The 27,609-nt window shown below is 38.8% G+C and overlaps 1 protein-coding gene across 1 annotated transcript in view; it reads left to right on the forward strand.

Annotated features, from left to right (window-relative positions):
• Nucleotides 1-27,609, forward strand: part of LOC126476396 (ATP-binding cassette sub-family D member 3) — a 100,386-nt gene that overhangs the window by 65,953 nt on the left and 6,824 nt on the right. The window contains exons 10-13 of the mRNA XM_050103539.1: nt 346-443; nt 4,477-4,690; nt 13,180-13,394; nt 19,997-20,272. Of these exons, the coding sequence (XP_049959496.1) occupies nt 346-443; nt 4,477-4,690; nt 13,180-13,394; nt 19,997-20,272 (803 nt within the window). The remainder of the gene's footprint in view (nt 1-345; nt 444-4,476; nt 4,691-13,179; nt 13,395-19,996; nt 20,273-27,609) is intronic.

Genomic DNA, 27,609 nt, shown 5'->3' on the forward strand with positions numbered 1-27,609 from the left:
CTCAGTATGAATATTCTCCATCATAATCAGCCAGCTCAGAACAGAAGCCACTTCCCGCCTCCAGAATACTGGTCTCCAAATTTTTTTTCCCAGAGGTAAATCCTGTTGTCTGCAAGTGGTACCTGCCTTTGGCCAACAGCCGCACACTGTCTACTGGGCCCTCATGCCAGTTTCCCAGCTTACTAGAATTCATCATCTGTGTACAGAAACAGACCATGTCAAAATCTATTAGCTTATAACAAGTTTTTTTTTCTTTTTTTTTTTCACAGTCCACATACCAAATCTGCATAACCTATGTTGATATTGTGCAGCAATCCATCGCATGTACTGTTCGTTCTGTTTCAGACTGTGCCACAGTAGTTGGCTTTTTTGCAGTGAGCCTGCCATTTTTGGACCGTAATCATCCAGAGCTCGCTATCTGTGGAGAGCAAGAAAGATTTAGAGTGAGTAATACACAATACTGTCATTGGCACATTTAATTGTGTAATTTTTACTTTTCAGGGAGATGGGTGGTTACTTCCATGCTCACTAGCCATTATGCATGCCCCTGTAGGAGGCATGCAGTATTGTAAAGTGAGCTGAGTAAGTCAGAATAAATCATTGGAAAATCCAGGCTGGAATATAATTATGAATATGATGACAGATCACTACTAGTCACATCAAAGAGGCTGTGAGCAGCAGCCAGCCATGTAGAAAATTAGCTGCAATAGGTGATAGGCATACGAAAGTAGCATGGAGGGGGGACAGGGGGTGGATACTATACTAGAAATAGAGGTAAAGTGTCCATGCTGGTGTAGTAAAATAAGAGGATGGTAGAGAGATGACTGGAATCTACACTCCAGAAAAGTAGTACATTTTTTTAGGTCGAAAGTGCTTTCTCAAAGAATTCAGTGAGCTTTTTCTGGAAGCAGTAGGCAGCCACAGTGTTATATTCTCAAGACAGTCCGAAACAACAACATAACTGAGATGCTCTGTTTCTCCTTTGTAGGTCACAACAAATTGATGAACAGTGGCTTCCTGACTTGTCCAGTGATAGCTTTGGACCTCATTCTGCATCAAAAATGAGCAGTTCTCTAAAAAATCACAGTATACAGCAAACTGTGAATCTTGCAGGCTTTCTCTAATGTGTTTCATAAATGAATTTTGTTGTTTTGCAATAAAGTCGTGATGGACCAAGATAGACAGCAAAATAAATTAATGAACTCTTTCATTGATTTTTGCAATGTTCCTCATTTACACCTGTCAACAGAAATCCACTGTTGGAAGGTGACATTGTCCATCAGCTTTTCTTCGAATACCTTCTGAAGTATGGTGTTGATTTCCTTATTCCCGGGCATGAATTACAGTCTCCCAAATGACTATCTATTGATATTGGATTGCACAGAACCTTCGCAAGACAATGTTTATATGTCTACATTTCTCCACTTGTTACAGAGTTCAGCCTAGCATTTTCAATAATAAATTTCAAATTTTGGTGAATGGCACATACACACACTGTGTGTGTACCACAGGGGCCTGCTGGAATACAATTTTTAGGCCACACCTTCATAAATTTGGAAAAAACCTTTTTAAATTACAAAGAACAAGTCTCTTTGAAGCATTAATTTTCTGACCGCCACTGTCCTTCATTGAAACACAATCCTTTATTCCAGGCATGGCCCTGCTTATGTTGTTGCTCTCATAAAATGACCGAATGGTGTGGACAGTTTATACTCGCAGACTTTTCCCTGGTCTTTGATCTGGATTTTCCAAAATGCTTCTGCTCTGTAATAGCTGCTTTGCTTGCCGAACCATGTAGTTTGGGGCTTTGAATTCCTATGTTATCTTCCCTACACTATGTGATTCAGGCAGGAATGTTAAAATCATGATTTTTGTTTCTTTCTGCTGCTTAAATTTATGAAGTTGGTCTTCAGATTGTTTAAAACTGTATTTTCTGATACTTCAGTATCACTTTCAGAAGACTCTGTGTTGACACAAAAATTCCTGTTCATAAAACAATTGATTCTTTTTCTCTTTCCTGCAGAATATTTGTGTTTACAGGAGGATCTCCTAACTCTTGAAGACAAGTGTTAAGGGACTGCCAAATCTGTGCCTGAGAAGTAAAAATCGGACTTTGATTGGAGTCTGACCCCATTTTGTTGTCAGCATCTATTTCAGCCTCCTGCTCTTTCCAAAGTATATCAAGTTTTTTCCTACAGCTGTCACAAATTTTTGTAGTTTTTGGCATTCCAGGAAAAAGTGCACATATCCATTCTGAGAGAATTCTCAGTCCTTTTGTTTGCCAACTATGGTTCGCTCTTCCTAAAGGATTGAAGCAATGTAAAATTACACGTCACTTTTCGCCAGCTTGTTATCTTAATGTCTTGAATCAGCAACACCTGGAATTTGGAGAAGAAATTAAATCACTGCAGTGGACGTTGGATTTTATGTTCCCTGATTTTACATTTTTCTGATTCTACAAGAGGACAACAGTTCAATCCCGCGTCTGGCCATCCCGATTTAGGTTTTCCGTGATTTCCCTAAATCTCTCCAGGCAAATGCCAGGATGGTTCCTTTGAAAGGGCCTTCCCCGTCCTTCCCTAATCCGATGAGACCGATGACCTCGCTGTCTGGTCTCCTCCCCCAAACAACCCAACCCCATGTTTCTATGCCATAATCCATAAGATTAATGCTAAAAATTCCCTCAATTTGTTTCTTCCTAGCAAGGCTTACCTTGATTCTACATTATTGAGATTGTTCTCGCTGTGGGTGGTGATGCAGTTAACTTAGGCTGTTGTGGAGAGGGGAGATGTTAAGAGGAAATGCCAATGTAATCCACAATCGGTGTTGCCAACACAACTTGCAACATTCATCTTCACCACACAATTATGGTACAATAAGTGCTAGGTTATTGGCTTTGGCAGAAATAAAAAAAGAGGACAGTCGACACAAAGTATTCCAAACAAAGCCAATATGTGACGAAACTGAACTAGGGGACCAGCCATGCGTTAAGTTTACTTTGTCAAGCAGGGTGATTTTGGGCACTGCAGTGATGTCATGTAGTATGATCTATTGGCTTTTTCCCGCTGCTTTGCAATGAATTGCCGCTAATTTTCACCTCCACGTCCCAATTATTTTAAGCATGAGGTTGTGTTTGCTGCATTCAGATACTTTTATTCGGTGTTGAATGTTTACCTTGGAAAATACCCGAGGAACAGCCTCTGTGTTGAAAGTTCATGCAGTATTATCAAGTAGAAACTTTCTGTTGTTGCGACCAGTGGAAAAGTATTGTAACTGCAGTTATCAACAAGGTCAGTAGCCTATAGCAATGAGACAATCACTGTACAAGTTTGTTGAGGTTTTTGTGTAAAGTTATAAAATAACAATGGTTTTTACAAAAATGTGTACTTTGTTGGTTGATTCAGACATTGCCGAAAATGTATAAAAGAGAGAAAAGTGCTCAAGTGTGATGTAATTATGACCTAGAACTTTTAGATAGAGCTGTTTGTGAGGTTAAGAGAGAAAAGTGCTCAAGTGTGATGTAATTATGACCTAGAACTTTTAGATAGAGCTGTTTGTGAGGTTAATTGAGGCAAATTATTGTATATAGAAAAGTGAGCGATTTCTATGGTAGATCGACACATCTGTGTTTCTATCATGTTTACTTGTGCCGTTCTGCCGATCCTCTTTCTGCTGCGGATGACCTACTGTTAGATCTAGCTGAATAAAAATTTTCGGGTATTTATCATACAATATGTGTCTCTCTTTGTGTGCTATCATTTGCAAAAAAACTCGTTTCAGTGTCTTGAACTATTTATGAAATATGACGATTTTGATGATCACATGATTCCCGATCCACACCACGCATTACTGTCTGTCAAATATAAAAACCAGAACCTTGAGAATGAAGCAAGGTATCATTCTGCTCTAAATTTTAAATAAATTTTTATATCTTGTCTAGATCTTATTTGCTGCATTGTATTAGCTAAAATCTACCATACACACACTCTATGCAGGGTGGTTTTACCTCTGCAAAATAATTTTCATTTTTAAACACCATTTTGCATACCAGATGAAAGCCCGTCTAAAGAGCTTTAAAATGACTCATTTTGCAGGTCTGTATCTCATCTGGTTCTTGAGAAAATGGCAATTTACTACTCCGGGGTGTAGCAATTTTTAATGAACATTTGAAAATTCAAGTCTTAATTAATTTTTAATTAAATACCAAACAATTTAGAGTTTTCATTCACAACTATGTAGGGACACTAAGTACACCAAATTTCATGGAAATCTAAGAGGTTAAGGTAAATTTTCATTCAAAATAGTGCTGATTTGACATAGAATGATCCTGAAGTAGGTCCTGATTATCTAATTGGTTTTTCAGCTAAGGATCCAAATGTTTATTAAAGATTGTATCTGTATAATAAATATGTGTTTTAAGGAGTACAGCTTGAAAACTGTAAAGATTTATTCTGACTAGATAATTTTTCTCAACAGCTGTACTACACTTACGGGCGGATGCTTGTAAAACTTGCTGAAGCCATTGGACGTCTGGTTCTGGCTGGCAGAGAAATGACAAGGTTAGCAGGCTTCACAGCAAGAGTTACAGAAATCATGAGTGTACTTAAAGACCTGAACCAAGGACATTATGAGCGTACAATGGTCTCAGACTCTCGCAAGACTCCAGAAAGGGATGACAATGGTCTCATTAGTAAGTTCATTGACATTATGTGTGTGTGTGTGTGTGTGTGTGTGTGTGTGTGTGTGTGTGTGTGTGTGTAATGCTATTGACTGCAGGGACAACAGGAACTCTGCACAGGTGTGGTGCTCTCACTCACATGTCTTTCTTAACTGACAGCACACTTCCCCTATTACCTTGTATCACTTTTAGTGAATACGCCATGTTAGATGGCAGTGCAGTCGCACAAGGATAATCGAATGACTTGCATGGAGCTTGGTTTTGTGTTAGGCTATATCAGGAAATTTGAAGCTCTGTACAGCACATAATAAGAGCAGTATTTGACTGTTACTGATATGAGAGGATACACCTACAAAAATTAAGGTAGTTTTGCAGCTACGTTACACCAGCAATATTGTTACACCTCATTGTTCCCTGTAAAATTCTTACTTTATTCAAGCTTTGATATAGAAACAGAGGCAAAAACAACTGGTTTATAGCACATTGTTAGGGATGGAATAAGTGATTGTAACTACATTGTAAAGAAATAAATTTTAGTATCTGGAACTATTCTACAAACATTGCAGTGGCTACATTTCTGGATAGCATGGATGACAAACGGTACAAATTTTCATCATTATGTTGTTATTTTTGGTTCACTGAAGTTATAACAAAGTTTGTGCCAGACTGTCAGCACAAGGACAAACACACAATTCTGTAAATTTTCATCAGTTGGGTTGCCATGCAATCATGACTTACTTAGTTTCATAATTGAAAAAAGCATTTTGCACACACATATAGGGCTGTAAACATTGAAATGACTTTTGGAACCACATTATAGAGACAGGGAAACTCTTCCAGAGGGAAACCTTATAGAACTCCTACACAGGTGAAACATGTAGGAACTGGTCTTTCAAATGGGATAAGTTCCATAAGCAAATACAGAAGGGTGCTTTCAACTACAACAGCACACACATTCAAAAAGAGGTAAAAATGAATGTGAGGGTGCCAGTGTCCTAAAAACAGTTCAGAAAACTGTTCTTCTATATTTCTTCCAACACCACAATGAATTCTCCAAACTTCACACTAGAGAGCTTAGAGAAATGGTTGGTGCTGTATGTCAGAAGTTATCTTCCCCCACAGTGCATTTTCTTTTTAAGTGCTTTCACTTTTCCCATCAGAACACAAATAGTTGCTTCTCATCTTGCAGCATTGTACTAAGAGTGTGTTAAAGTGTGCAGTCATGTCCACTAAACACACATTATCTGCAATCCATTCCTAATCTGATAATATTGGTTCCTACTTTCCTTTTTCCTTCAGAAACTGAACAACAGTGGGGCTTAAATTGAAAAATCGTTCCCAACATGTCCCTCAAATTAACCAACATATTTCACAGTAAGTGATAACATCTCCATACTCTTCATTTAATTCCATTAAAAACTGTAGAAACAGAAGATGTAAGAACCCATGTGATGTGAGAAAATTTATTATTCGTACTACCAATTTCATCATGTGCTCCTGCTTGCAAATTTAGCAGAAAGTGCATTCTGTGAGTTATTTGAATGTGTGTACAAAATTCCATTTTCTCTTTGATAAGCTCACTATTGCTGAACAGTTTATTTGGTCTGGCAATTTGGAACACTATGTTGCATCTTACTTTCAAAGACAGGCCACTATAGCTGGTTGCTGGCTAAAAAGAGGAAACAGTACAATGGAGTACAGTGGATTTCTACAAGCAAATACATACACGAGTTGCAAAATAGTCACAGCAGAAAACCACAGTGACCCAGGAAGGCATTTATTTATTTATTCCAGTTATTAATCAAAAAATTTTATACCAGGTTATTAATTTTGGTCAGTAATGACCACTTCAGATCTGAGTACACACAATTTTCTGATCACACTGACTGTACTACATTTAAATATGTTGGCTCAATATGATTAGAAATCTGTTGGTGCTCAGGTCTGTAGATCATCATTACTAACTGAAATTAATAACATAGTATAAAATTTTGTGGTCTGCAATTGAAGTAAATATACAAATATATACAAATGCAAACAGTGCAAATGAAATGAATTGTATAGGGTACTCATGTTGGAATCAGCTCACTGGACAGCACTGCATCTTTTTAGGTTCACCAGCTTGCCTGCTCTTCCATCAACAAATAAATGTGTAACTTCTCTGTGCATCGTGTTGTAGTGCCATTCTATAGCAAATTTACTGTGCCTGGTGATTATGTGACAGCTTAAAGGACTTGATAATTCTCTTCAAAAAAGAACTGTGATTCCCACAGTTTTTAAAAGCTTGTGATGATGGGTTAATAGATTGCCTTTTTTGAGTGTATGTTCCATAGCAACAGTCACTGTACTATTAAAATTCCTTTATGCCACAAGGAAGTAGCAAAGGTTAAACAGCTTAACTATGATGACACGAAGATGGCTGGGCTGGCTGAAAAATGCCATGCCAAACGAAACAGTGTGACATTGAACTTTTAAACAAAATATCGTTCCACGTTGAATAGTTCCAAGAAGAATGAAGTAAAGCATTGGAGGACCTAACAAAGCAGAGACAGTTAGTAGTGTCAAGACAGGCTGAGCTTCCAACAGCACGTGTGAAGTTCACATACCATGGTAAACCCTTTTTTATGGGTATCTCTTTTATCAGTTTACCACACTGGTATTCATTGATGCATTTCGATCTTTCAGAGGATCGCAGGCATTACAGTCTTTACAGAATGAAGGCTTTCACAACTGGATGATACAGCTGCGGGTAAACCTTTGGGGATGTGAGGTCATGGTCAAAGACACTCCTCCATTCCTGACGTTTCATCCAGGACTGCGCTTCACATCTTCAGAGGTGCTCCTACACTGGGTCTTGCCAGGTCAGCAAGACCCAGCGGAGGAGTGCCTCTGAAGATGTCCAGCACAGTCGTGGTTGAAACGTCAGGAACGGAAGAGTTTCTTGGACCACGACCTCACATCACGAAAGGTTTACCAGCAGCTATTAGTCGTTAGTCATGAGGGAGTTAAACCAGCTGTGTAATTTATGTATAAATTTCTTCAAAACTGTTCTATGAGTGTGTCCACTTTTTTGTCTTCAGTTACTTTAACCAGCAATTCTAATTAATAGTCTTACTCTACTGGCTTAATCGATTTACTACCGGTGTTATGCTAACAGAATATTGAGATTTTGACCATCCAAATTCAGTGCATCATTGTTGAAGAGGATATAACATGATGGTGTCATTTTAGAGTATCTTATTGACACTACACACAAATTGGCAGCCACCTAAGATCATTCATGGATTTCATTGTCCTCTTTCCCCCCCCCCCCCCCCCCCCCAGGGAAATGATATAAAATCTAAGAATGATTACAAATAGTTGATACATCATGTAGCAACATGTGACACAGCAACCATAAATGAATATAAAAAATACAAGTACATAGGTAAGGAAACCTAATGTCAGTCGAGCATAGCATCAGCAGTAAATCAGTTGCGAAAGTACAAAAAGTGTAATGTATTAGAATCACAGATCAGAATGACTGAACATAAATGACATATACTTTGTTCAGCAAAGTGTGGGCACCTTGCAATTTTCCAGTTTACAAAAATTGATTTTTGCGGTATATACAGGGTGGTCCATCTGAAGTTGCGGATGAGATTATCTCAAAAACTATACATTGGGTAAAAATAGTGGGTAAGACAAGTTTGTAAGTTCAAAGAGGGACATCAAATGATACTACACATGACCGTAGCCCCCACCCCCATGGGTGGGGCGGGGGGCAATATCTAAATCTTAAATGGAAACCCCCATTTTTTATTTCAGATTTGGATTCTCCAGAAAAAAGTAATCAAGTTTTTTCTGAAACATTTTTTAAACCATTGACAGATAGCGCTGAAATCGAGAAGAATTAAAATTGGGGAAGTACTCCGATTTATTTAAAATGATCGGAGAAGGACGCATCAAATTGATACAAAATGTGCAGCAATTCTTTCATTATGCCCAATTAAGCTTTTTTATATTTCTTTATTACAAAATGTATCCTACCCACCACAGTTTTTGACAGAGGGAGGCGGAATGGTATTAAAATCTCGTTAGGGAACTCTTCACAATTGCATTACTCATCTGACTGTGGCGCTACCATGGCCAAACTGCGAACTATGGCTCAGTATAAAGGTCGGTGCCATGTGATCAGATGTCACTTCACTTTCAGATTGTGAACCGTAAACATCAACTGATGAAAGTAAATTATTCTTTAGTGAAACAGGGCTCACTATCCTCCTCCAGAGATTGTTGCTATGATGTTAATATTAGGTGAATGCCATATCAATTACCCTGCAACTGCGCATTTGTATGCAGATCGTTTCCCAAACAGACGACATCCAAGCGAAAACATTATTTGAAATTGCACTCGATGAGCTCGAAATGGATACATGCACCATCCACCATGTCATCGTAAATACAATGAAAATGATGCTCGTACTGTTACCATTCTCGCCTGTGTGTAGTTGTGCGATTCAGAGACAAACTGGAATACCGAAATCAGCTGTTTTGAGGATTTTGAAGACACACAAATCTCACCGTATCGTATCACACTGACACAGGCATTAATGCTGAAAGATATGCAAATACGTGTGCATTTCTGGCAATGGGCCTTGAAAATGATAAGAGGTGACTATTTTTTTTTTTTTTAGATACGTGATGAAGCCACATTCAAAAACAATTGCGAATTAAATGGCCATGATTGTCATTATTGGTCCCCTGTCAATCCACACTGGCACAGACCCATTGACAATCAACACAAATGCTCGTTAATGGTCTGGTGTGGAATATTAAACAGTTGCTTGATAGGACTGTATTTTTTGACCGAAATGTTATTGGGAATCTTATTTACAACTTCCCCGTGATTATTTGTTGAGCTAATGGAAGATGTTGATTTAGAAACTAGGCAACGAATGTGGTTCCAATAGGACAGAGCATCTCCCCATTATGCTACAAATATGCAGAGTGTTTTAAATTTACAGTACCCTGGTTGGTGGATAGGACGCGGCAGACCAATTCAGTGGTCTCCACGTTCACCAGACCTAACATCTCCTGATTGTTTTACTTGTGGGGTTATTTAACAAATATTGTTTGTGAAAGACAGCCCACAACCTGAAATGATATGGAGCAACGCATTCGAAGAGCATGCGCAGCCATACCACGGGATGTGCTGCTTGAAACTGTGGACAACTTTAGCAGATCATTAACTTTATGCATTGAAGCAAATGGGGATAATTTTGAACAATTTCTTCATGGCTAATTTCATTAATTAAGCACCCCAAAATGTGAGAGGCAAGGGGACTCTCACTAATTAAGGACCCCATGGGAACATCATTCTACTACTTCCATGTCGTTGTTCTGGGTAATGCTAAAAGTAGTATACAGTACATTTTGTACAAAAATAGCTTAATTTGGGGTAGTGAAAGAATTGGTGCACATTTTTTATTGATTTGATGAGTCTTTCTCAGATAATTCTAAATAAATCAGAGTTCTTCCCCAATTTTACTTTTTTCTTAATTTCAGTGCCATATGTCAATGGTTTAAAAATGTTTCACACAAAACTTGATTACTTTTTCTGGAGAATCCAAATCTGAAATAAAAAATGGGGGTTTCCATTTAAGATTTAGAAGTTGCCCCCGCCCCACCCGAGGTGGTGGGGGCTACGGTTCACGTGTAGTATCATTTGATGTCCTCCTTTAAGCTTACGAACTTGTCTTACCCGCTATTTTTACCCGATGTATAGTTTTCGAGATAATCTCATCCGCAACTTCAGATGGACCACCCTGTATATACTGCAAAAATCAATTTTTATAAACTGGAAAAGAGGGCGGAGGCTGGAGGTCACATGTATCATTTGATGTCCCCCTTTGAGCTTACAAACTTGTCTTACATGATGCATACAATATAAAACTGTGTCATGCACATGACCAAAGACAGCGGAAAATGTTAGTAAGTTATGAAAAGATCCCACAAAAGCATGAACAAACTGCAGTACTCTCACGTAATTGCATTGTGCATGCACCAAGCTAGCTGTGAAAATTAGATCAGTGAAACAAAACTTTGGTGAAGGGCAAATGATTTCAAACTCGCCAAGTCTTGTTGGATGCAAATACGATCCATGCTTACCACTAATGTTGTATGAGAGCACAAGACAGCTGCAGTAGCAGGTGAGAATTCTAGCTGTAGCATCTGAGTTCTGCTTTAAGTTGTAGACATCCTGCTCCGCTCCTCTAGGACCAAGCACACTGCCTCAAGATCCGCAGAGAGGTGTCTTCTACAATGTTCCTGAAGCAAGTGTGTTTTTACCCTCCTCTACATACGTTCACTGGTTTTGCCAGTGTTTGGTTCTCAATACCCAATTGCAGCAGTCCTTGCGACTTCAGACCAATGATAATTTAATAAACGTGATAAAGAATTCCCTACTCTTATTGATTTTGCTATGGTTAAAAATGATGTATGATGCAGCCTTGGTGCACGGAAGAAGGCAGAAATCTCTCCCACTACATAACGGTGTTCAGTTTACCCACCATTTTTACCCAATATATAGTTTTCGAGATAATCTCATCTGAAACTTCAGATGGATCACCCTGTATATTAACCTCAGTGTTGGTGAAAGTCTAAATTCTGTTGTAACTTTGAGACTGTTACCAGTGTTTTGCCACTCAAAAGAAGTCATTTAAATCTGAAAAACATGTTCATAATTTTATTGAAAAGCAAAAGGTCTCAAATAAGAGAATACACTCAAATAATTAAAATTTTGAAATTCCTTGATTTTAGTTGAACAGAACTCTCAACAAACTTTGTGCCTTGCCAAGAAAACTTCATTCATTTCATATGATTGTCTAACTGATGTTAATTAGCAATTAGTAAACATGACATTACATCATATACATGTGATTGCTCATAAGTGCATCTTCATAAGTGTATGATTGCTCATTGTGTGAGAGTATCATCCCATTGTTCAGAATGAAGGAGTAGGACAGAGCTTCACAGCAAGGCCTATGCCTTCCACAAGTAAGGCATAGGCCTGCAAGCAGTGAACACTGTACCCCTCTCCCAATATCACAGAGATGTGTGTAAACAAGGAAGTCAAATCTGAGTGAAATGCCTGGAGAAATCTAGAAAGTCTATATTCTGTCACACTGCTGATCAATTACTTCAAGCTGCAGGTCAATGCATATTGGGCACTGGAAGCTTTTTCATTTCCCCATTTTGTTGCACTATGGATTGTGAGTTATTTCCCAAAATGATTGGTGCTCCATCATTAAACATGTTACATGCAGCTATGTACCAGTGATATCCACACTTTCAAAGAGTGTTAATGATTATGCAACAAACTCATTACAAATATTTTGCAATGTGACTCTGAACATCATCTGCCATAACCTGTATGGGACAAAAGAGTGACATGTTTTATGATGATATAGATGTTCAGTTGCTACTACCAAGCATTCTTTTATTAAATTACCACCCATGAAAGGGTGCAAGGACTTTGCTAAAAGTAGTACAGTTTTCTTGCTCATCTGAATGGCACACTCACATCATTTTTCTCCCTCTTTTTCTTCCCCTTTAGAGAGCTTCGTTTTTAGTTTTAAAAGTTCTTGTTCATGCTCAGGGCCTTCACATTTTCCATTTTCATATTCTTCAATGCGGTAAGATATAATATAAACTGAACCTCCTGAAGGTACTCATTGCTTTATGATGAACCAAATATTTTGCAAACCCATCTTTTTGTGTAACAAGATGAGATTCCTGGCACATCAAAATTGACCCTCTCGAGTTTGAGTTGGCACTTCTCTCATGTTGTCACAACTACATGATACGCGTGCATTCCCTTCACTTCCCACCACACAACTGTTTTGCTTGTGAGCAAGAACCTAAGCATGTGCAAGTGCTCTCACTCAAAATCGGTGAGTTGTGAAGCCCTGGAGTAATGGGGTGTAATTTTTTGCGGGCACGTGACCAATACTTATCAAATTTTACTGGCGATAAAAGCATGCCCTGCCTGGTTTTTTATATTAATATTTGGGATTTTCACTCTTTTCTATCCGTTTTACAGTACAAGGAAAACCATGAAAGTGTATATAAAAGATAGGCTTTCATATACTGAGCAAGAGGAATATAATAGACTGTGGGTGACTAACTTGCAACACCAATGTAGTATTGAAGAATTAAGATTATGTATATGGCTCATATGTACTACCTATTATTTGTCAGAGTAGAGATGATTAGTTGTGAAGTCACTGTTTTCTTTTCATTTGTCTGTGTTATCTTGACATATGTCAGCTTCCATTTACATTTGTTCTATTAGATCTAAAGCTCGCATGAAGATTGCTTGCTAAGGTAGATGTTTCACACACATGAACAATTTGCTTCATAAGTCTCAAATATAAGCAGGAATTTGACGTGTTTTGTCATATGCAGTGTATTCTAAACATTTGATGTACTTGAGTAATAATAACTTTTCTATATTCCAGAGAATGTAATGAAGCCTAAGATGCCACTTATACCAGGATCAGGAAGAATAATTTTCCAGGACAATATTATAAGATTTGATCGAGTGCCTTTAGTTACACCCAATGGAGACATGCTTGTTGAAGAGTTAACCTTTGAAGTACGATCAGGCATGAATGTTTTAGTGTGTGGTCCAAATGGCTGTGGCAAGAGCTCACTATTTAGGGTACTTGGTGAGGTAAGTGCTTTTCTCATCAACATTGTTCACACATGAAGGAAACAGGGATGACAGCAGATTATTTTCATTGGACATAAAAAGAAATTGCCCTCTATGGAGACTTGGTAGAACATTACACAAGGGAAAGCTTCAGTGAAACACCAGACACAGATGATAGATTTCTGAGAATTTAAGAAGTGACAGAAAAAATGGCTTGTAAGCTAGATTTAAGAGAGAACAGATAAAGTAGAATACGTTTGCATAGAAAATGCAAGTGAGATAGGACAAACCATGAAGAAACACTACAAGAGAAGTACCAAACTATAAACGAAAGATGGAAAAGGAAAATAAAAACCTGACTGGATGTGAAGATAGTGGGAGGAAAAAACTAGTGAGTGTGGAGATTATTTAAAATGGCTCACTTAAAAAGAAAGAGAGATTATCCAAAAATGTTGTTAACCCATTAACTTCTTCTTTTTTTTTTTAATACAAATTATGTTCTCAAAAAATGTTTTATTCATTTCAATTTCCTTTAATGAAGGAAATTACATATAGACATATAAATATAGCTGTTAAAGCTCAAACAATGAGCTACAAATTTTTGAAGGTTAATAAAATTCTGAGTATGCTCGAGTGCTGGACTTCAACTAAAGTATCCTGAAACTTCGTTATTTTTAGTTTCTGTGTAGGTATTAAGTCACACCATGTATTTCACAGTTCCCTGTGAACAGAAATCGTGGAGGAGTTGGCTGGAGCACAGTGGATATATTTATCTGATACCACTTGCGAGCACTTGTCGATCATCTGACAAATTGTCATCACTTTCAGTCAATGAAGTAACAATTCTTCACTTTCTGAGCCACTAAATACAATCTCAAACTGGGAATCCATTTTTGGAACTACTGCCTAAAGAACAATACAGGCCAGAGGCAGAAAGTGTGTGTTTTGTTAAGTACTGAAAGCCCCAGAGACTAAAGGTGACATTAAATGGCAACGTCATCAACCAAAACATGACTGCCAGTCTACAAATGTAGGAGCAGATGCTCTTTAGTGGCCGATCACTTACTGCGGCACTGAAACTCACATATGCAGGGTTTCATTTTTTCCATGCTCTGTTTCTAAGTTGCCCTAATGTATTCAGGATTTTAAATTTCTGTCAAAATAATAAAAAGAGAGAACTCGGGACTTTATGTGAAGAAGTTAATTGTATCAACAGAAAAATATGCGCGGGACTATCATGATCTTATTTTTTGATGTTTTCACTCTTCCTTTTCCAGAAATTCTTCATTCTCTCAGAATATTCTGTCTTCTGTTCGTCTGTCCACTTTTTACTGGATTGTTGCGTTGTTCTTTGCTCGAACTTCACATTCATGATTTTACTCTGGCATTCATTGTGGTCTTGGAGATTTACTATGTTGAACTGTTGCCTGTCCCTCTGGGCCTCCTTTAGTCACTCCGTGCTACATTTACTCTTCATTATGATGTTGAGTAGTTTCTTTTCTGTTCTGGTGTTATCTATCCTATAGATGTGTATACGTGGTGTTACAAAAAGGTACGGCCAAACTTTCAGGGAACATTCCTCACACACAAAGAAAGAAAATATGTTATGTGGACATGTGTCTGGAAACGCTTACTTTCCATGATAGAGCTCATTTTATTACTTCTCTTCAAATCACATTAATCGTGGAATGGAAACACACAGCAACAGAATGTACCAGCATGACTTCAAACACTTTGTTACAGGAAATGTTCAAAATGTCCTCCGTTAGCGAGGATACATGCATCCACCCTCCGTCACATGGAATCGCTGAAGCAGCCCTGGAGAATGGTGTATTCTATCACAGTCGTCCACAATACGAGCACGAAGAGTCTCTTCATTTGGTACCGGGATTGCGTAGACAAGAGCTTTCAAATGCCCCCATAAATGAAAGTCAAGAGGGATGAGGTCAGGAGAGCCTCTACCAATCCATCGGTCACCGAATCTGTTGTTGAGAACCGTACGAACATTTAGACTGAAATGTGCAGGAGCTCCGTCGTGCATGAACCACATGTTGTGTTGTACTTGTAATGCACATGTACTAGCAGCACAGGTAGAGTATCCCATGTGAAATCATGATAACGTGCTCCATTGAGCGTAGGTGGAAGAACATGGGGCCCAATCAAGACATCACCAACAATGCCTGCCCAAACGTTCAAAGAAAATCTGTGTTGATGACGTGATTGCACAATTGCGTGAGGATTTTCGTCAGCCCACACATGTTGATTGTGAAAATTTACAATTTGATCACATTGGACTGAAGCCTCATCCGTAAAGAGAACATTTGCACTGAAATGAGGATTGACACATTGTTGGATGAACCATTCGCATTAGTGTACCCCGTGGAGGCCAATCAGCTGTTGATAGTGCCTGCACATGCTGTACATGGTACGTAAACAACTGGTTCTCCCGTAGCACTCTCCATACAGTGACGTGGTCAACGTTACCTTGTACAGTAGCAACTTCTCTGACGCTGACATTAGGGTTATCGTCAACTGCACGAAGAATTGCCTCGTCTATTGCAGGTTTCCTCGTCGTTCTAGGTCTTCCCCAGTCGCGAGTCATAGGCTGGAATGTTCCGTGCTCCCTAAGACGCCGATCAATTGCTTCGAACGTCTTCCTGTCGGGACAGCTTCGTTCTGGAAATCGGTCTCGATACAAACGTACCGCGCCACGGCTATTGCCCCGTGCTAATCCACACATCAAATGGGCATCTGCCAACTCCGCATTTGTAAGCATTGCACTGACTGCAAAACCACGTTCGTGATGAACACTGACCTGTTGATGCTACATACTGATGTGCTTGATGCTAGTACTGTAGAGCAATGAGTCGCATGTCAACACAAGCACCGAAGTCAACATTACCTTCCTTCAATTGGGCCAACTGGTGGTGAATCAAGGAAGTACAGTACATACTGATGAAACTAAAATGGAAATTAAGCATTTCCGGACACATGTCCACATAACATCTTTTCTTTATTTGTGTGTGAGGAATGTTTCCTGAAAGTTTGGTCGTACCTTTTTGTGACACCCTGTATAGATCTTTGCTTGCCGTTTCCTGATTTCTTCAATTATTGTTGGGCTTTTGATAGTTCATTGTGAGGTATCTTCATCCAAATACCGTTTTTGTTGACTGCTTCATAAACGTTCCTAAGAATTTTTCATTCCTGTTTCTCTAATTTTGGAGTGACACCAATCACAATTGTTTCATCTGTGTATGTTGCTTTTGGAAGAATCACAGTTTTGTAGTGTGTCAGTTTTGCATCTGTTGAAATGCGTTTCTTGTTATAGTAGGGCCATGTTACTTTATATGCCTTTTACAGCTTGCTGATCCTTTGTTCATTGGTAATTCTGTTTAATCCTGGTGACTGTTTAGTTTCACCAAGATATTTAAAGTGGCTGACTTGTGTGATGTTACTTGTTTCGTGATTAACGGGGACTTATTTTTTGGCTGTCTTGCTATATACTAGGTTTTTTTTTCATATGAAATATGCAGTCCAGTTATCTGTAAAATTTCATGTATTTTTTCAACTGTGTGAATCACTTCTGTCCTGTTTGTGATAATCGCAATATCATCCGCAAAGGCAAGGCATTTTACCCTAGAATGATATTGAAAAGAATCGGGGATAGTCGGTCTCCGTGCTGTACTCCTGTTCTAATTTCGAAGGGTTCCGATATCTCGCCCCTGAATTTCACTTTGGAAGATGTTCTTGTAAGTGTGTGTTATATGACTTTCCGGGTATTTCGGTAGATCCCAAATTCTTCCATGGTTTCAAAGAGAGTTTTGTGGTCTGAGTCATAAGCTTTCCTATAATCGATGAATGTAATTACTGTATGCCTGCATTTTCTCATTTGTAGTATTGCCTTTAGGCTCCAGATCTGTTCCGCACATGATCGCCCTATTCAGAATCCGGCCTGGTAATCACCAAGTAGTGGAATCGCCTTGGGTTCTATTGTGTTTAGAAGTGCTTCGGAGAGGAATTTGCATGCCACCGGGAGCAGGTAGATTCCTCTGTAGTCGTCGTCACCCTTTTTATGTAATGGGTGGATCAGAGCACATTTCCAGTCTACTGGTATTTCCTCCATCTCCCTTATATCTGAGATTAGGTGATGAAGTTTCTGTGTCAGTGTAGAATCATTCAGTTTGCAGAGTTCTGTGACACACACACACACACACACACACACACACACACACACAGGTGGGTTCCTCTCATCCTGGGGTCCAAGGGATACAACCTGCTTGCTAACTTTCTTCAGCATATCCCTCTTGCCACCCTAAGAAATAAACTAATACTTTTGAAAGCTATGATAATTTCTAGTACTTTCGTGTATCTGGTGGAGTACTAACAATTTCCCTACCTGAAGGTGGCCAGCCATTTGCTGTGTTAATTTGATAGCTGTCCGCCTCAGCCCCACCCTCCCACCGCTGCCCACTCACTGGGTACACATCCGCATGGATCCCACAAAAAGGTGACTTTCAGGATAGTACCTCCAAAAAAGACTACACTGGTTTCGTTTCCATCCTTGTCCACTCTGAGCTAGTGCTCATGACATCATCACTGGCATTGTGTTAAACAATAAACCCAAGTTTCTTCTTCCATGGCAGTGTTAATTTGGCAGTGTGCAGGATGATCCCACATTCTATCAGTTAGATTTCTTGAGTGGCCAGTCTGTATATATCTTCCTTCCTGTTCCCTTTAATCATACTGTCCAGGATTTTCAACAGACATTTTAAAATATTGTTGTTTTTACAATCCAAACTCAAGCAAAAAATTAAATTCTGCATAAAGAAGTAGAGCAAACTAACAAATACTTCATACCCAAACATGGTTTTATATCAAATATTCATTACCATTGTAACTGCACTGTGGTCTCAAACCTAATAGTTTGTGTGCTGTTACTAGCAGATTGGGGCTGCTAATATTTCAGTACATTGGACAACATAAAATGATGAAACTAAAAATTCCACTTCAGCAAACAATATGAATGAAATAAAGTAACAACTAAAATTGTCATGCTATATCACTAAAATGTGAAATGCATTATCTGTTAGTTATTCGGCTTGTGATAAACAGTAACTGTAATCTACTACAGATTCCTTGTCAAATCTACTACAGATTCCTTGTCAGAGCATACCAGGGTCAATGAGCAAGGAGATGATAGTGACAGTTAGCTAGAATGACACAGGCGTAACTGAACTGGCAGGAGAGGTTTAACTGCACTGAGCTTTCTTTGCAAGTTGAAGTTAATGTAATTGTGTCTGCTCAAAGTAGTAGAAAAGCACTATAAAATAATTCTAATGTTTTCAGACTTTGGAGTCTTTCACTAACTCTTAATGGATCACTGAAGTGTAGGGGAGACTGAAGTTCCAGAAGAAAATGTTTACCTCTCACACAAGATTCCATAGACGTTAGCTAACACTTTCCAAAACAGTTTTTAAAATACATACCCTTTGAATCATTAGTAGCAATGATAGAGTAGTTGGCACATATGTTGGTGAATTAACCTGCAGTACTAATTTTGCATGTGAAGAGCTATGTAGAAAAAAATTGTCTACGGTAAGTTTACTGGCATAGAAAAAAACTTTTAATGTCATAGTAGTAGATACAAATAAGGACAAATGACAGATTCATCAGATAGAGAGCAGTTATTCAGCTGACACACATTTTTCCCGTAATACTGTCATATCCGTTTCTATAAATAGTAGTAGAGTGTGTGTAAAATCTGCGTAGCATTGGAATATAAGTAAGGTTTCATTTGATTACACTTTGTTAGTTGTTACATGCAATTTCTGTTGGTCAGCAATCATGTATTATTAATGCAACAGAACTAGTACAGTCATAATATTTTTTTTTTAAAATTTGCAATGAAGCGACTGCATGTGAAACCATTTAATTACAAAATTGAGACATAATTGCTAGCAAGTACTTATTTATCATCAGTATGTGAAGCATGTAGTATTGTCGATACACGCCCATAGAAGCACTCAGTACTATGCTAGCTTCTGCAAATATTGGTTCCTTCTTCAGTGATGAGAAAGGGATTAGTGAAAAAAGGAGGGCAGGTCACTCAGAACCTTGGATCACAGGGACTCACCTGTTGCTCTAGTATCACTTGAAGAAGTTTGGGCAACTAGTACAGATTTGTATGCTGAACCATGACATTCTCAACCTTACAAGGAACTCAGTGGGTAAACACAAGATATGTGGGATCTTTCCCTTCAGCAGTACACATGCTTGCTTACTGTTCGTCAGAGCAAATGATTTTGTGAGGAGTCTAGAATAGCCCTTCCAAAGTCACCTTAAACCACAGCTCTGGCCACACTTGATTTTCTTATCTTCCCAAACAAAAACAGAAACTATCTGTTGGCATTGTTTGAATGCGCTTGAAGGGTGCTCCAACAAGAAGAGGTGCAGCTAGTGTTTTTGGGGAATTAGGGATTTGCTTTACGCTTTCTTTCTTTCCTTCTTTTCTTCCTTTACTCTTTTTGCAAAATTTCAAAGTGACCATCATATTGTAAATTTAAATCTTATGTGTATTGTTTGTGATAATGATATTGTATTGTTTTTTCTAAAATATTTGGCAGCTTTGGCCACTGTTTGGAGGAACACTGACAAAGCCACCACGTGGAAAGCTCTTCTACATTCCTCAACGGCCGTACATGACACTGGGAACGCTAAGAGATCAAGTGATATACCCACACACACAAGAGGAGATGCGGCGGAGAGGTAAAACAGATGCTGACCTAGAACGCCATCTGGAACGTGTCCAGCTTTCATACCTGCTCACTCGTGAGGGTGGGTGGGATGCTATTGCTGACTGGATTGATGTGCTCTCGGGAGGAGAGAAGCAGAGAATTGCGGTAATTATGTTAATTTTTCTTTATTTATTACAGTAATTAAAGTTCTAGGTCTAAGGGTAAATAAAAACGATATAACTGGTGGTGCGCACGCGCGTGCTCCCCCACACTCTCGCACTCACACTCACACTCTTCATAATCTCATTTCTGTATAATCCTCAAAACTGAGTAGTACAAATTGTATTCCAATTCTTAAGAACTACACTGATGGAAAAAAATTGTAACACCAAAATGTAATTAATGTAGATAAATGAAACTTTGGGAATACATTTGCCTAGGTAACGTATGTAAGTGATTAACATTGTAAGATCAAAGCATGGTATATGCCATTGCAAATGTAAAATGCTACTACATTAATAAACTGTGTAACTGCTAGAATGTTGAATGCAAGCATGCAAACGTGCATGCATTGTGTCTTATATGTTCTGGGGGTCAGTTTGTTGGATGGAGTTCCATGCCAGTTTCACTTGCTGGTTGTCAATGATGCTGGACTTAGCATCAGATGTGCTCAATTGGAGACAGATCGGGTGATTTGAGCAGACCAAGGCAACATGTTGACGCACTATAGAGCCTGTTTGGTTCAGTGGCAGCATGTAGGCAAGCAATTTGCTGTTGGAAAATACCCCTTGGAATGCTGTTCATGAATGGCAGCACAGTAGGTCAAATCACCAGACTGATGTACAAATTTGTAGTCTAGATTTGTGAGATAAAAATGAGAGCACCCTTGCTGCCATATAAAACGACATCTCAGATCAAAAGTCCAGATTTATGTCCAGTGCGTCTAGCATGCAGACAGTTTAGTTGCAGACCCTCAACTGGCCTCCTCCTAACCAACAAATGACCATCACTGGCATCAAGATAGAGCCAACTTTCATCAGAAAAAACAACAGACCTCCAACCTGCCCTCCAATGAGCTATTGCTTCACACTACTGAAGACATAAATGGTGATGGTTTGGAGTCATGAATGCACACTACAAGGTGTCTGACACAGAGCTGTCCTTGAAGTAACTGCTTTGTAACAGTTCGTTGTGTCACTGTAGTGACTACTATTGCACAAATTGCTGCTGCAGATGTAGTATGATGCGCCAGAGCCCCATGTTGAACGCAGTGGTATTCCTTCTGGGTAGTGCCACATGGCCATCCAGAGCCTGTTCTTCTTGCAACCATACATCCTCGTGACCACAAATGCCAGCAGTCATGTACAGGGCTACATTCCTGCCACTTATTTCAGCAGTAGCGCAGAAGAAACATCCATCATCTCGTAGCACTATTACACGACCTCGTTCAAACTCAGCACTGTGTTGATAATGGTGTATTTGCCACCTTAAAGAAGTTCTTGACTAACACCAACTCGACGCATCCAAAAAAAGGTAACTAATGCTCATGATCGTTACAGTGCGCATGTAAAACAAATCTGATTTGCATCCTCATAGTGGTACTACTAGGGCCACTCTTATGCAGCGCTGGTGTGAAATTTGAATATACATCACCTTTCAGATGTAAAAACATTCGTTTTTGTTGCACAACTCCTCCTTGGTGTTGCAACCCTTCCACTTCCCCGCCCCTGCCCTCTTCCAGTTTATATTCATCAGCTGCATAAAATGTCTATGTGCATCAAGCATCAATAGTGCACATGAACTGAAGGATGGTGGTAATTGGAAAGTGATCACTTGATGCAGAATTAAACAGTGGAAACTCCTGATGGGAATCACAATGTAGGAACAGATATATTGCTGCTTACCATAAAGATGACGTATTAAGGACAGGCACAGTTAAAAGGCACTTACACGTAAGCTTTCAGCCACAGCCTTTGTCAGAAAAAGAGGAACACACACCACTCAGTCACGCGAGGAAGCACACCTTGCACAAACATGACTGCCAACTCCAGCCGCTTGGGCCAGAGCTTCCGGAGTTGGCAGTTGTGTGTGTGAGGTGTGATTCCTTGTGGAAATGAATGGTGTGTGTTTCTCTTTTTATGATGAAGGCTTTGGCTAAGTGCCTTTTAATTTTCCTGTTTGCAACTTGGTAAGTAGCAATCTGTATCTTCCTAAAATAGTGTCATGCAAAGACTTAAGTTGTAATCCACCCAATCGAAGGCTCTGCGAGGTCACAGAATATACCAACAAGATATATTTTTCTTGTTTAGCTCTGCTAGCAGTATATGGAGAGACCTTTACACAACACAAACTGAGAGCAGTTGACAAGATTTAATCAGTTAAATTAAGTCATTATTCTATCGTCAGCCATTTTCTTGAAAAGATTGGAGGCATTGCTCTTAATGTTGTGTGTCATTGGGAGACCTAGTGGCAGAAAATGATTTGTAACAAACTGCAGTCAGTCACATCAACAACATACCCAAAACAAAGTTCTCTCCAGTCAAAGAGATGTAATGAAGTAACTGTCACCCACCGTCCGAATAGGTCACTGTCTATTGACATGGGTTAAACCACCAGAGGCCTCTTCAATATGCAATGCTGACAGCTACATCTGCATATACATTACATAATACATACTTGACAAGTGCCATATGGTGCACGGCAGAGGGTACCTTGCACCACTACTAGTCCTTACCTTTCCTGTTCCACTTGCTAATAGAGTGAGGGAAAAACTACTACCTATAAGGGGCAGACAGGTGAACTCGAGACAGGTGGAAGACTGCTTATTATTTCAAAAATAATCACCATAACTGTTAATTCATTTATCCCACTGCAAGGCAAGATGGTCGGTACCTTCATGGAAAAATGTTTGCTGTTGCCTATAGTACCTTGATTGTACCCAGACTTGCACCTCTTCATCTGAAACAAATTGCTGGCCATCGAAGTTTTTCTTCAGGGCTCCAAAAATATGGAAATGGGGAGGAATTGGAACTGTATGGAGGATGTGTAAGGGCTTCCCAGCGAAACATCTGCAGCGTACTCTAAACAATCTTGGCAACATGTGGTTTGCAGGCAACCGCAATTTTTTCTTTACCAGGAAGGCACTGACCATCTTGTCTCCCAGTGGGGATAAATATACTAACAGTTATGGCGATTATTTTTGAAGTATTAAAAAATTACTTTTTTTTCCATCTGTCTCAATTTCATTCGACTGCCTTGTTTTATCTTCATGGTCCTTACTCGAAATGTACATTGGCGGCAGTAGACTCATTCTCCAAACAACTTCAAATTCCAGTTCTCTAAATTTTCTCAGTTTTGTTTCACAAAAAGAATTTCTTCCCTCCAGAGATTCCCATTTGAGTTCACGAAGCATCTTCCTAATACTCACATGTTGACCAGACCTACAAGTAACAAATCTAGCAGCCCACCTCTGAATGGCTTAGATGTTTTCCTTTCCTAACAGAATACCATTCCTAGTGTACCAAATTTTAGTTCACTGTACTTCGTGTGTTGACAAGAGGACATCTCTACAATTAGCTAAGGTCTTGCCCTCTATCAGGTTGAGGGCAACAGTGCTTAAAATCACAGTATGACCATCAAGATTAGGATTTTCTGTGCTTTCTCTAAATTGCTTAAAGCATGTGCCACGATGGTTACTTTGAAAGTCACAGTTGAGTTTACTTCCCCAATTTGAGCTTGTGCTGCTTCCCTGATGGCTCATTGTCCTCAGGACATTAAACACTAGCCTTCCTTCCTCCGTACATCCTTCCCTTCCTTCCTACCTTACTTCCATTGCAGATGGTGATAGGATGAGTGTTGTAAGAGTTTTTTTAAAAAAAGAGATGGTTGGCCTTTATTCATTATTTATGTCTGTGCTCAGCTAGCAATTTGGCAGTGCACTTTATGTATGAAGCAGCTGTTAGTCCAGGGTGCCTTTCAAAATCAGTATTTAATCACAGTTACATTCACTGCATCAACATAATCTGCCAATTTTGTATTATCAGCTCGTAGGTGCAGATGCCCGTGGGTGATGCTGAGCAATAGTTGTTTGCTCATTTAATGCTGTAAGGCTAGTAGCTGAATAGCTCCTATCTAACATTTTGGTGCACCTTTGTATAAGCTGAGTCATAAACAGGGAAAAACATTAAGTGTACTAAGCACAATAACTCATAAACTGTTATTTTTTCCTCATGAATTTATTGCTTACGAAATAAAGTACCAGTAAGTTAGTCAACAATGTAGTACTGAAGTCGCTGAAATTTGGATATGTACGCATCACGTTTCTTACTTTTATTAAATTTAGTTACATTTCATTTCTTGATGTATGAGCAAGCAAAAACAATTTTTTGTCTGGCTCAATGTGTGGCATTATACGTGAAATGTTTTCTGTGAATTATGACTCAATGTGTTTACGCCACCAGTTCACAATGTAAAACAGAGAGATGTTTCACACAAGGACTGTTGATAGTTTTAAAAATATCAGGAATACGATGTATCGATATGTTTGTAGATCATCGCTGCCAGTTATGTAAAGACCTCGTTGCTACTGCTGTGGAGGCCGAGTGGCCACTGTTGTTAAGGTAGGCAGAGTTTGTGAGTCTGTGAAATGGCTTCTGGTGCAGCACACCATTAAGACAATTTCTCCCTGCCACTATTACACAGCTATGCCCCAGGGTCAGGTAATAGGATAGGAGAACAAAGGTTCTACAACACTCCAGCAAATTAGTAACAGTCATACGAATTAGTTTAAAAGGTTTGCTTATTTTGTGACTAGTTGAAGGATTAAGTCTGCAGCATCGCTTGTACAATAACACAAAAGGGAAGGCCCTCAATGGCTAAGTGCAAATAATCATAGGCAGACTTCACAGTACATACCAAATACAATTTACAACTACTGTCTGTTCACTTCTAAGAGGTCACTAAATGACATTACCTGTCTAAATCAGCCCTGGACAATGGTCTATAACAACGTGGGCAAGAGCTGCTCTGCTATCTTCTGAGTAGGCTTCTGTCCATTGTCGTCCAGTCATTAGCGGATTGTACACGGCTGGCAATTGGCCGAGGCAAAGCTCGCATCTTTGTGCCTGTGATGCTTTTGCCCTGGCTGTGTCTTGTTCAGATGACACAGCAGATACATCAAGAAAAGTATCGATATTGCGGCAGAAAAAATATCTATGTACCGGCCTATAAATAGATCGGCTGCACATTGTAAATATACTGCCATTTTTAGAGCTGTATGTTTAAGTTTTGATTTATTGTTAGATATTCTGTACATCAAGCAGCTAGCAGCTTGCTTACCCCTTTAGAGCAAGAATAGAAAGGAAATCAATGCTTGTTTGCACTTGGCGATAACCACGTTCCTAACTATGCTAACTGCGTGTAAGTGGCATAATAAACAGTGTCCAATGGGTCTGTTGTTCAGTTGTCACATATTGGATTTGTCCAAAACACTTCAGCAACTTCCATGTTTTTTCATTTCTGCAAATGTCAGCGACCTAGCAGTTGTAATGTCAAAATTGTGTGGTGAAATAAAATGTTGCAGTTCCTGTTGAGGTAGCACTGATTACGTCATCACTTCCTCTCACATATCTCCACCCACCGCAGAGACTAATCTTGTCATTTAGATTTTTGTTCAATATTTTCAGCAGCTGTTTTTGAAGAATGCTGATATGAATAAACGGCAAACTGGTGTGCTATTTCTTCACATCGGAAATCTTGTTCCATTCACGCCAACCACCCCACAACCCCCGGTGCAATCAGACTTATTCTTTGTGCCACCTATACTTGGTTCACATAGTCAAAGAAAGAGATTGGACACGATGAAAGCTCAAAAAGTAGTAAGGCACCTTCTCACAGTGAAAGTAGAATAATGTTCTACTACACTTGCAAAAGAACTACTACAAATATTCACCAAAAAAAAAGTAAGATAAAAATATCAGCACTCGATATTACCATTTCAATATTGATATATCAGGAAAAAAAAACCTCAATATATATTGATATTTTGTGGAAAAAATATCGATATTTTATCAACAGGCCTATTTCACATGCAGTTTGTTTGTTTGTATTACAGTTTGGGCTCTATGAAATTTTGCAATTGTCACAGCCATGTATCATTATAGCACAACTTTAATAATGTAAATTTCTACAAGATGTAGTGAATCTGACATCATGCAGCATTGCATTTTTATAGCAGTTGGGTTTTCTTAAATTTTTCAGTGGGAGAAATTCTGCTATGCCTCCGGTTACTGCTTTAAGCCAAAAAATCACATGGTTCACAATGGCTCCAAGCTTATTTTTTGGAAGCAAGTGCATGTAATAAATTTAAGCATTTGTGGGATAAACTCCGGTGAGAAGAGCAATGTAGTATCCCTGTGCATGGAGAGAGCTGCCATTTACAAAAGACATTTTGCCAGGCTGTGTAGAAGAGTTACATTTTCATTTTATTCACATACATAACAATACAGTTCCTTGTTGTGAAAATATTATCTCTGTAGGAAGGGAGGGAGCTGTGAATAATAAGTGCATGTCCTCACCAAAGAATATTATGTAGGAGTCTTTGTCAGAAGTTTCTTGTTTTCTGTGATGAGGGATGGCTTGGAACTTTGCTTATCTAAGTGAAATGTACAAAAAAAAAAAAAAAAAAAATTAAATTGTATATGATCATTGACAATTTAGCGAATGAATAAACCGGCAAGAGTGCAAACGATCCAGAAGTTATAACAATGAAATTTTTTTACTGTGTTGGTAGGTTAGTAAGCAACGATGAGGCCAGGTTGTTTCTAGGATATGTAAATGGGGAAAACATATCTGCTATTCAAATGGAAATCCTTAAAGGCTACATAAGAGGTCATTACAGTCAGTAATTGGTGACATGCTTGCCTTATCATCTGGAATTACTGAGAGTTATTGAAAGCATTTTGCAAAGTTCTCATCACAAATAAAGAATATTGTGCTCAGATATTACAGAATTCCCTAGTAGTGCAATTAGGTAATACATTTTTCAGCAAGGCACACCATACGTCTCAATCTTCCATAGTTGTGCTCATGGTTGGTTCAAATCCAAGATCAAATTGCAACAGTCTTGCTCTATCACAAGTTGTTAAGAATTAAATGTATGAGTAAGCCAATCAGATTTGTGTTAATCCTGAAAAATGTGATGTCCAGCCGTATCAAAGATGTCAAAAGTTCATTTTTGCTGTTTGGGACAGGCAAGTGGTATGAATTTCTCCAAATAATTGTATGCTCAGTTCCCTGTCCCCTAAGCATTTATCACAAAAATGCAAATTGTTTACTTCAATATTTATTTGCCTTCATTCCCACAATTAAATTTGTATATGCAGCAACGTTTCACTTTTACGTCCTGTGAAGAAGAAGAAAATTTTTGCATTTTCCATTCACTATTGCCAGATTTTTAGATTGTGATCTGTTTGTTTATATTCTTTCCCCCTATATTTTATCAA

This window comes from Schistocerca serialis, chromosome 1 (assembly GCF_023864345.2).
Source record: "Schistocerca serialis cubense isolate TAMUIC-IGC-003099 chromosome 1, iqSchSeri2.2, whole genome shotgun sequence".
Lineage (NCBI taxonomy): Eukaryota > Metazoa > Arthropoda > Insecta > Orthoptera > Acrididae > Schistocerca > Schistocerca serialis.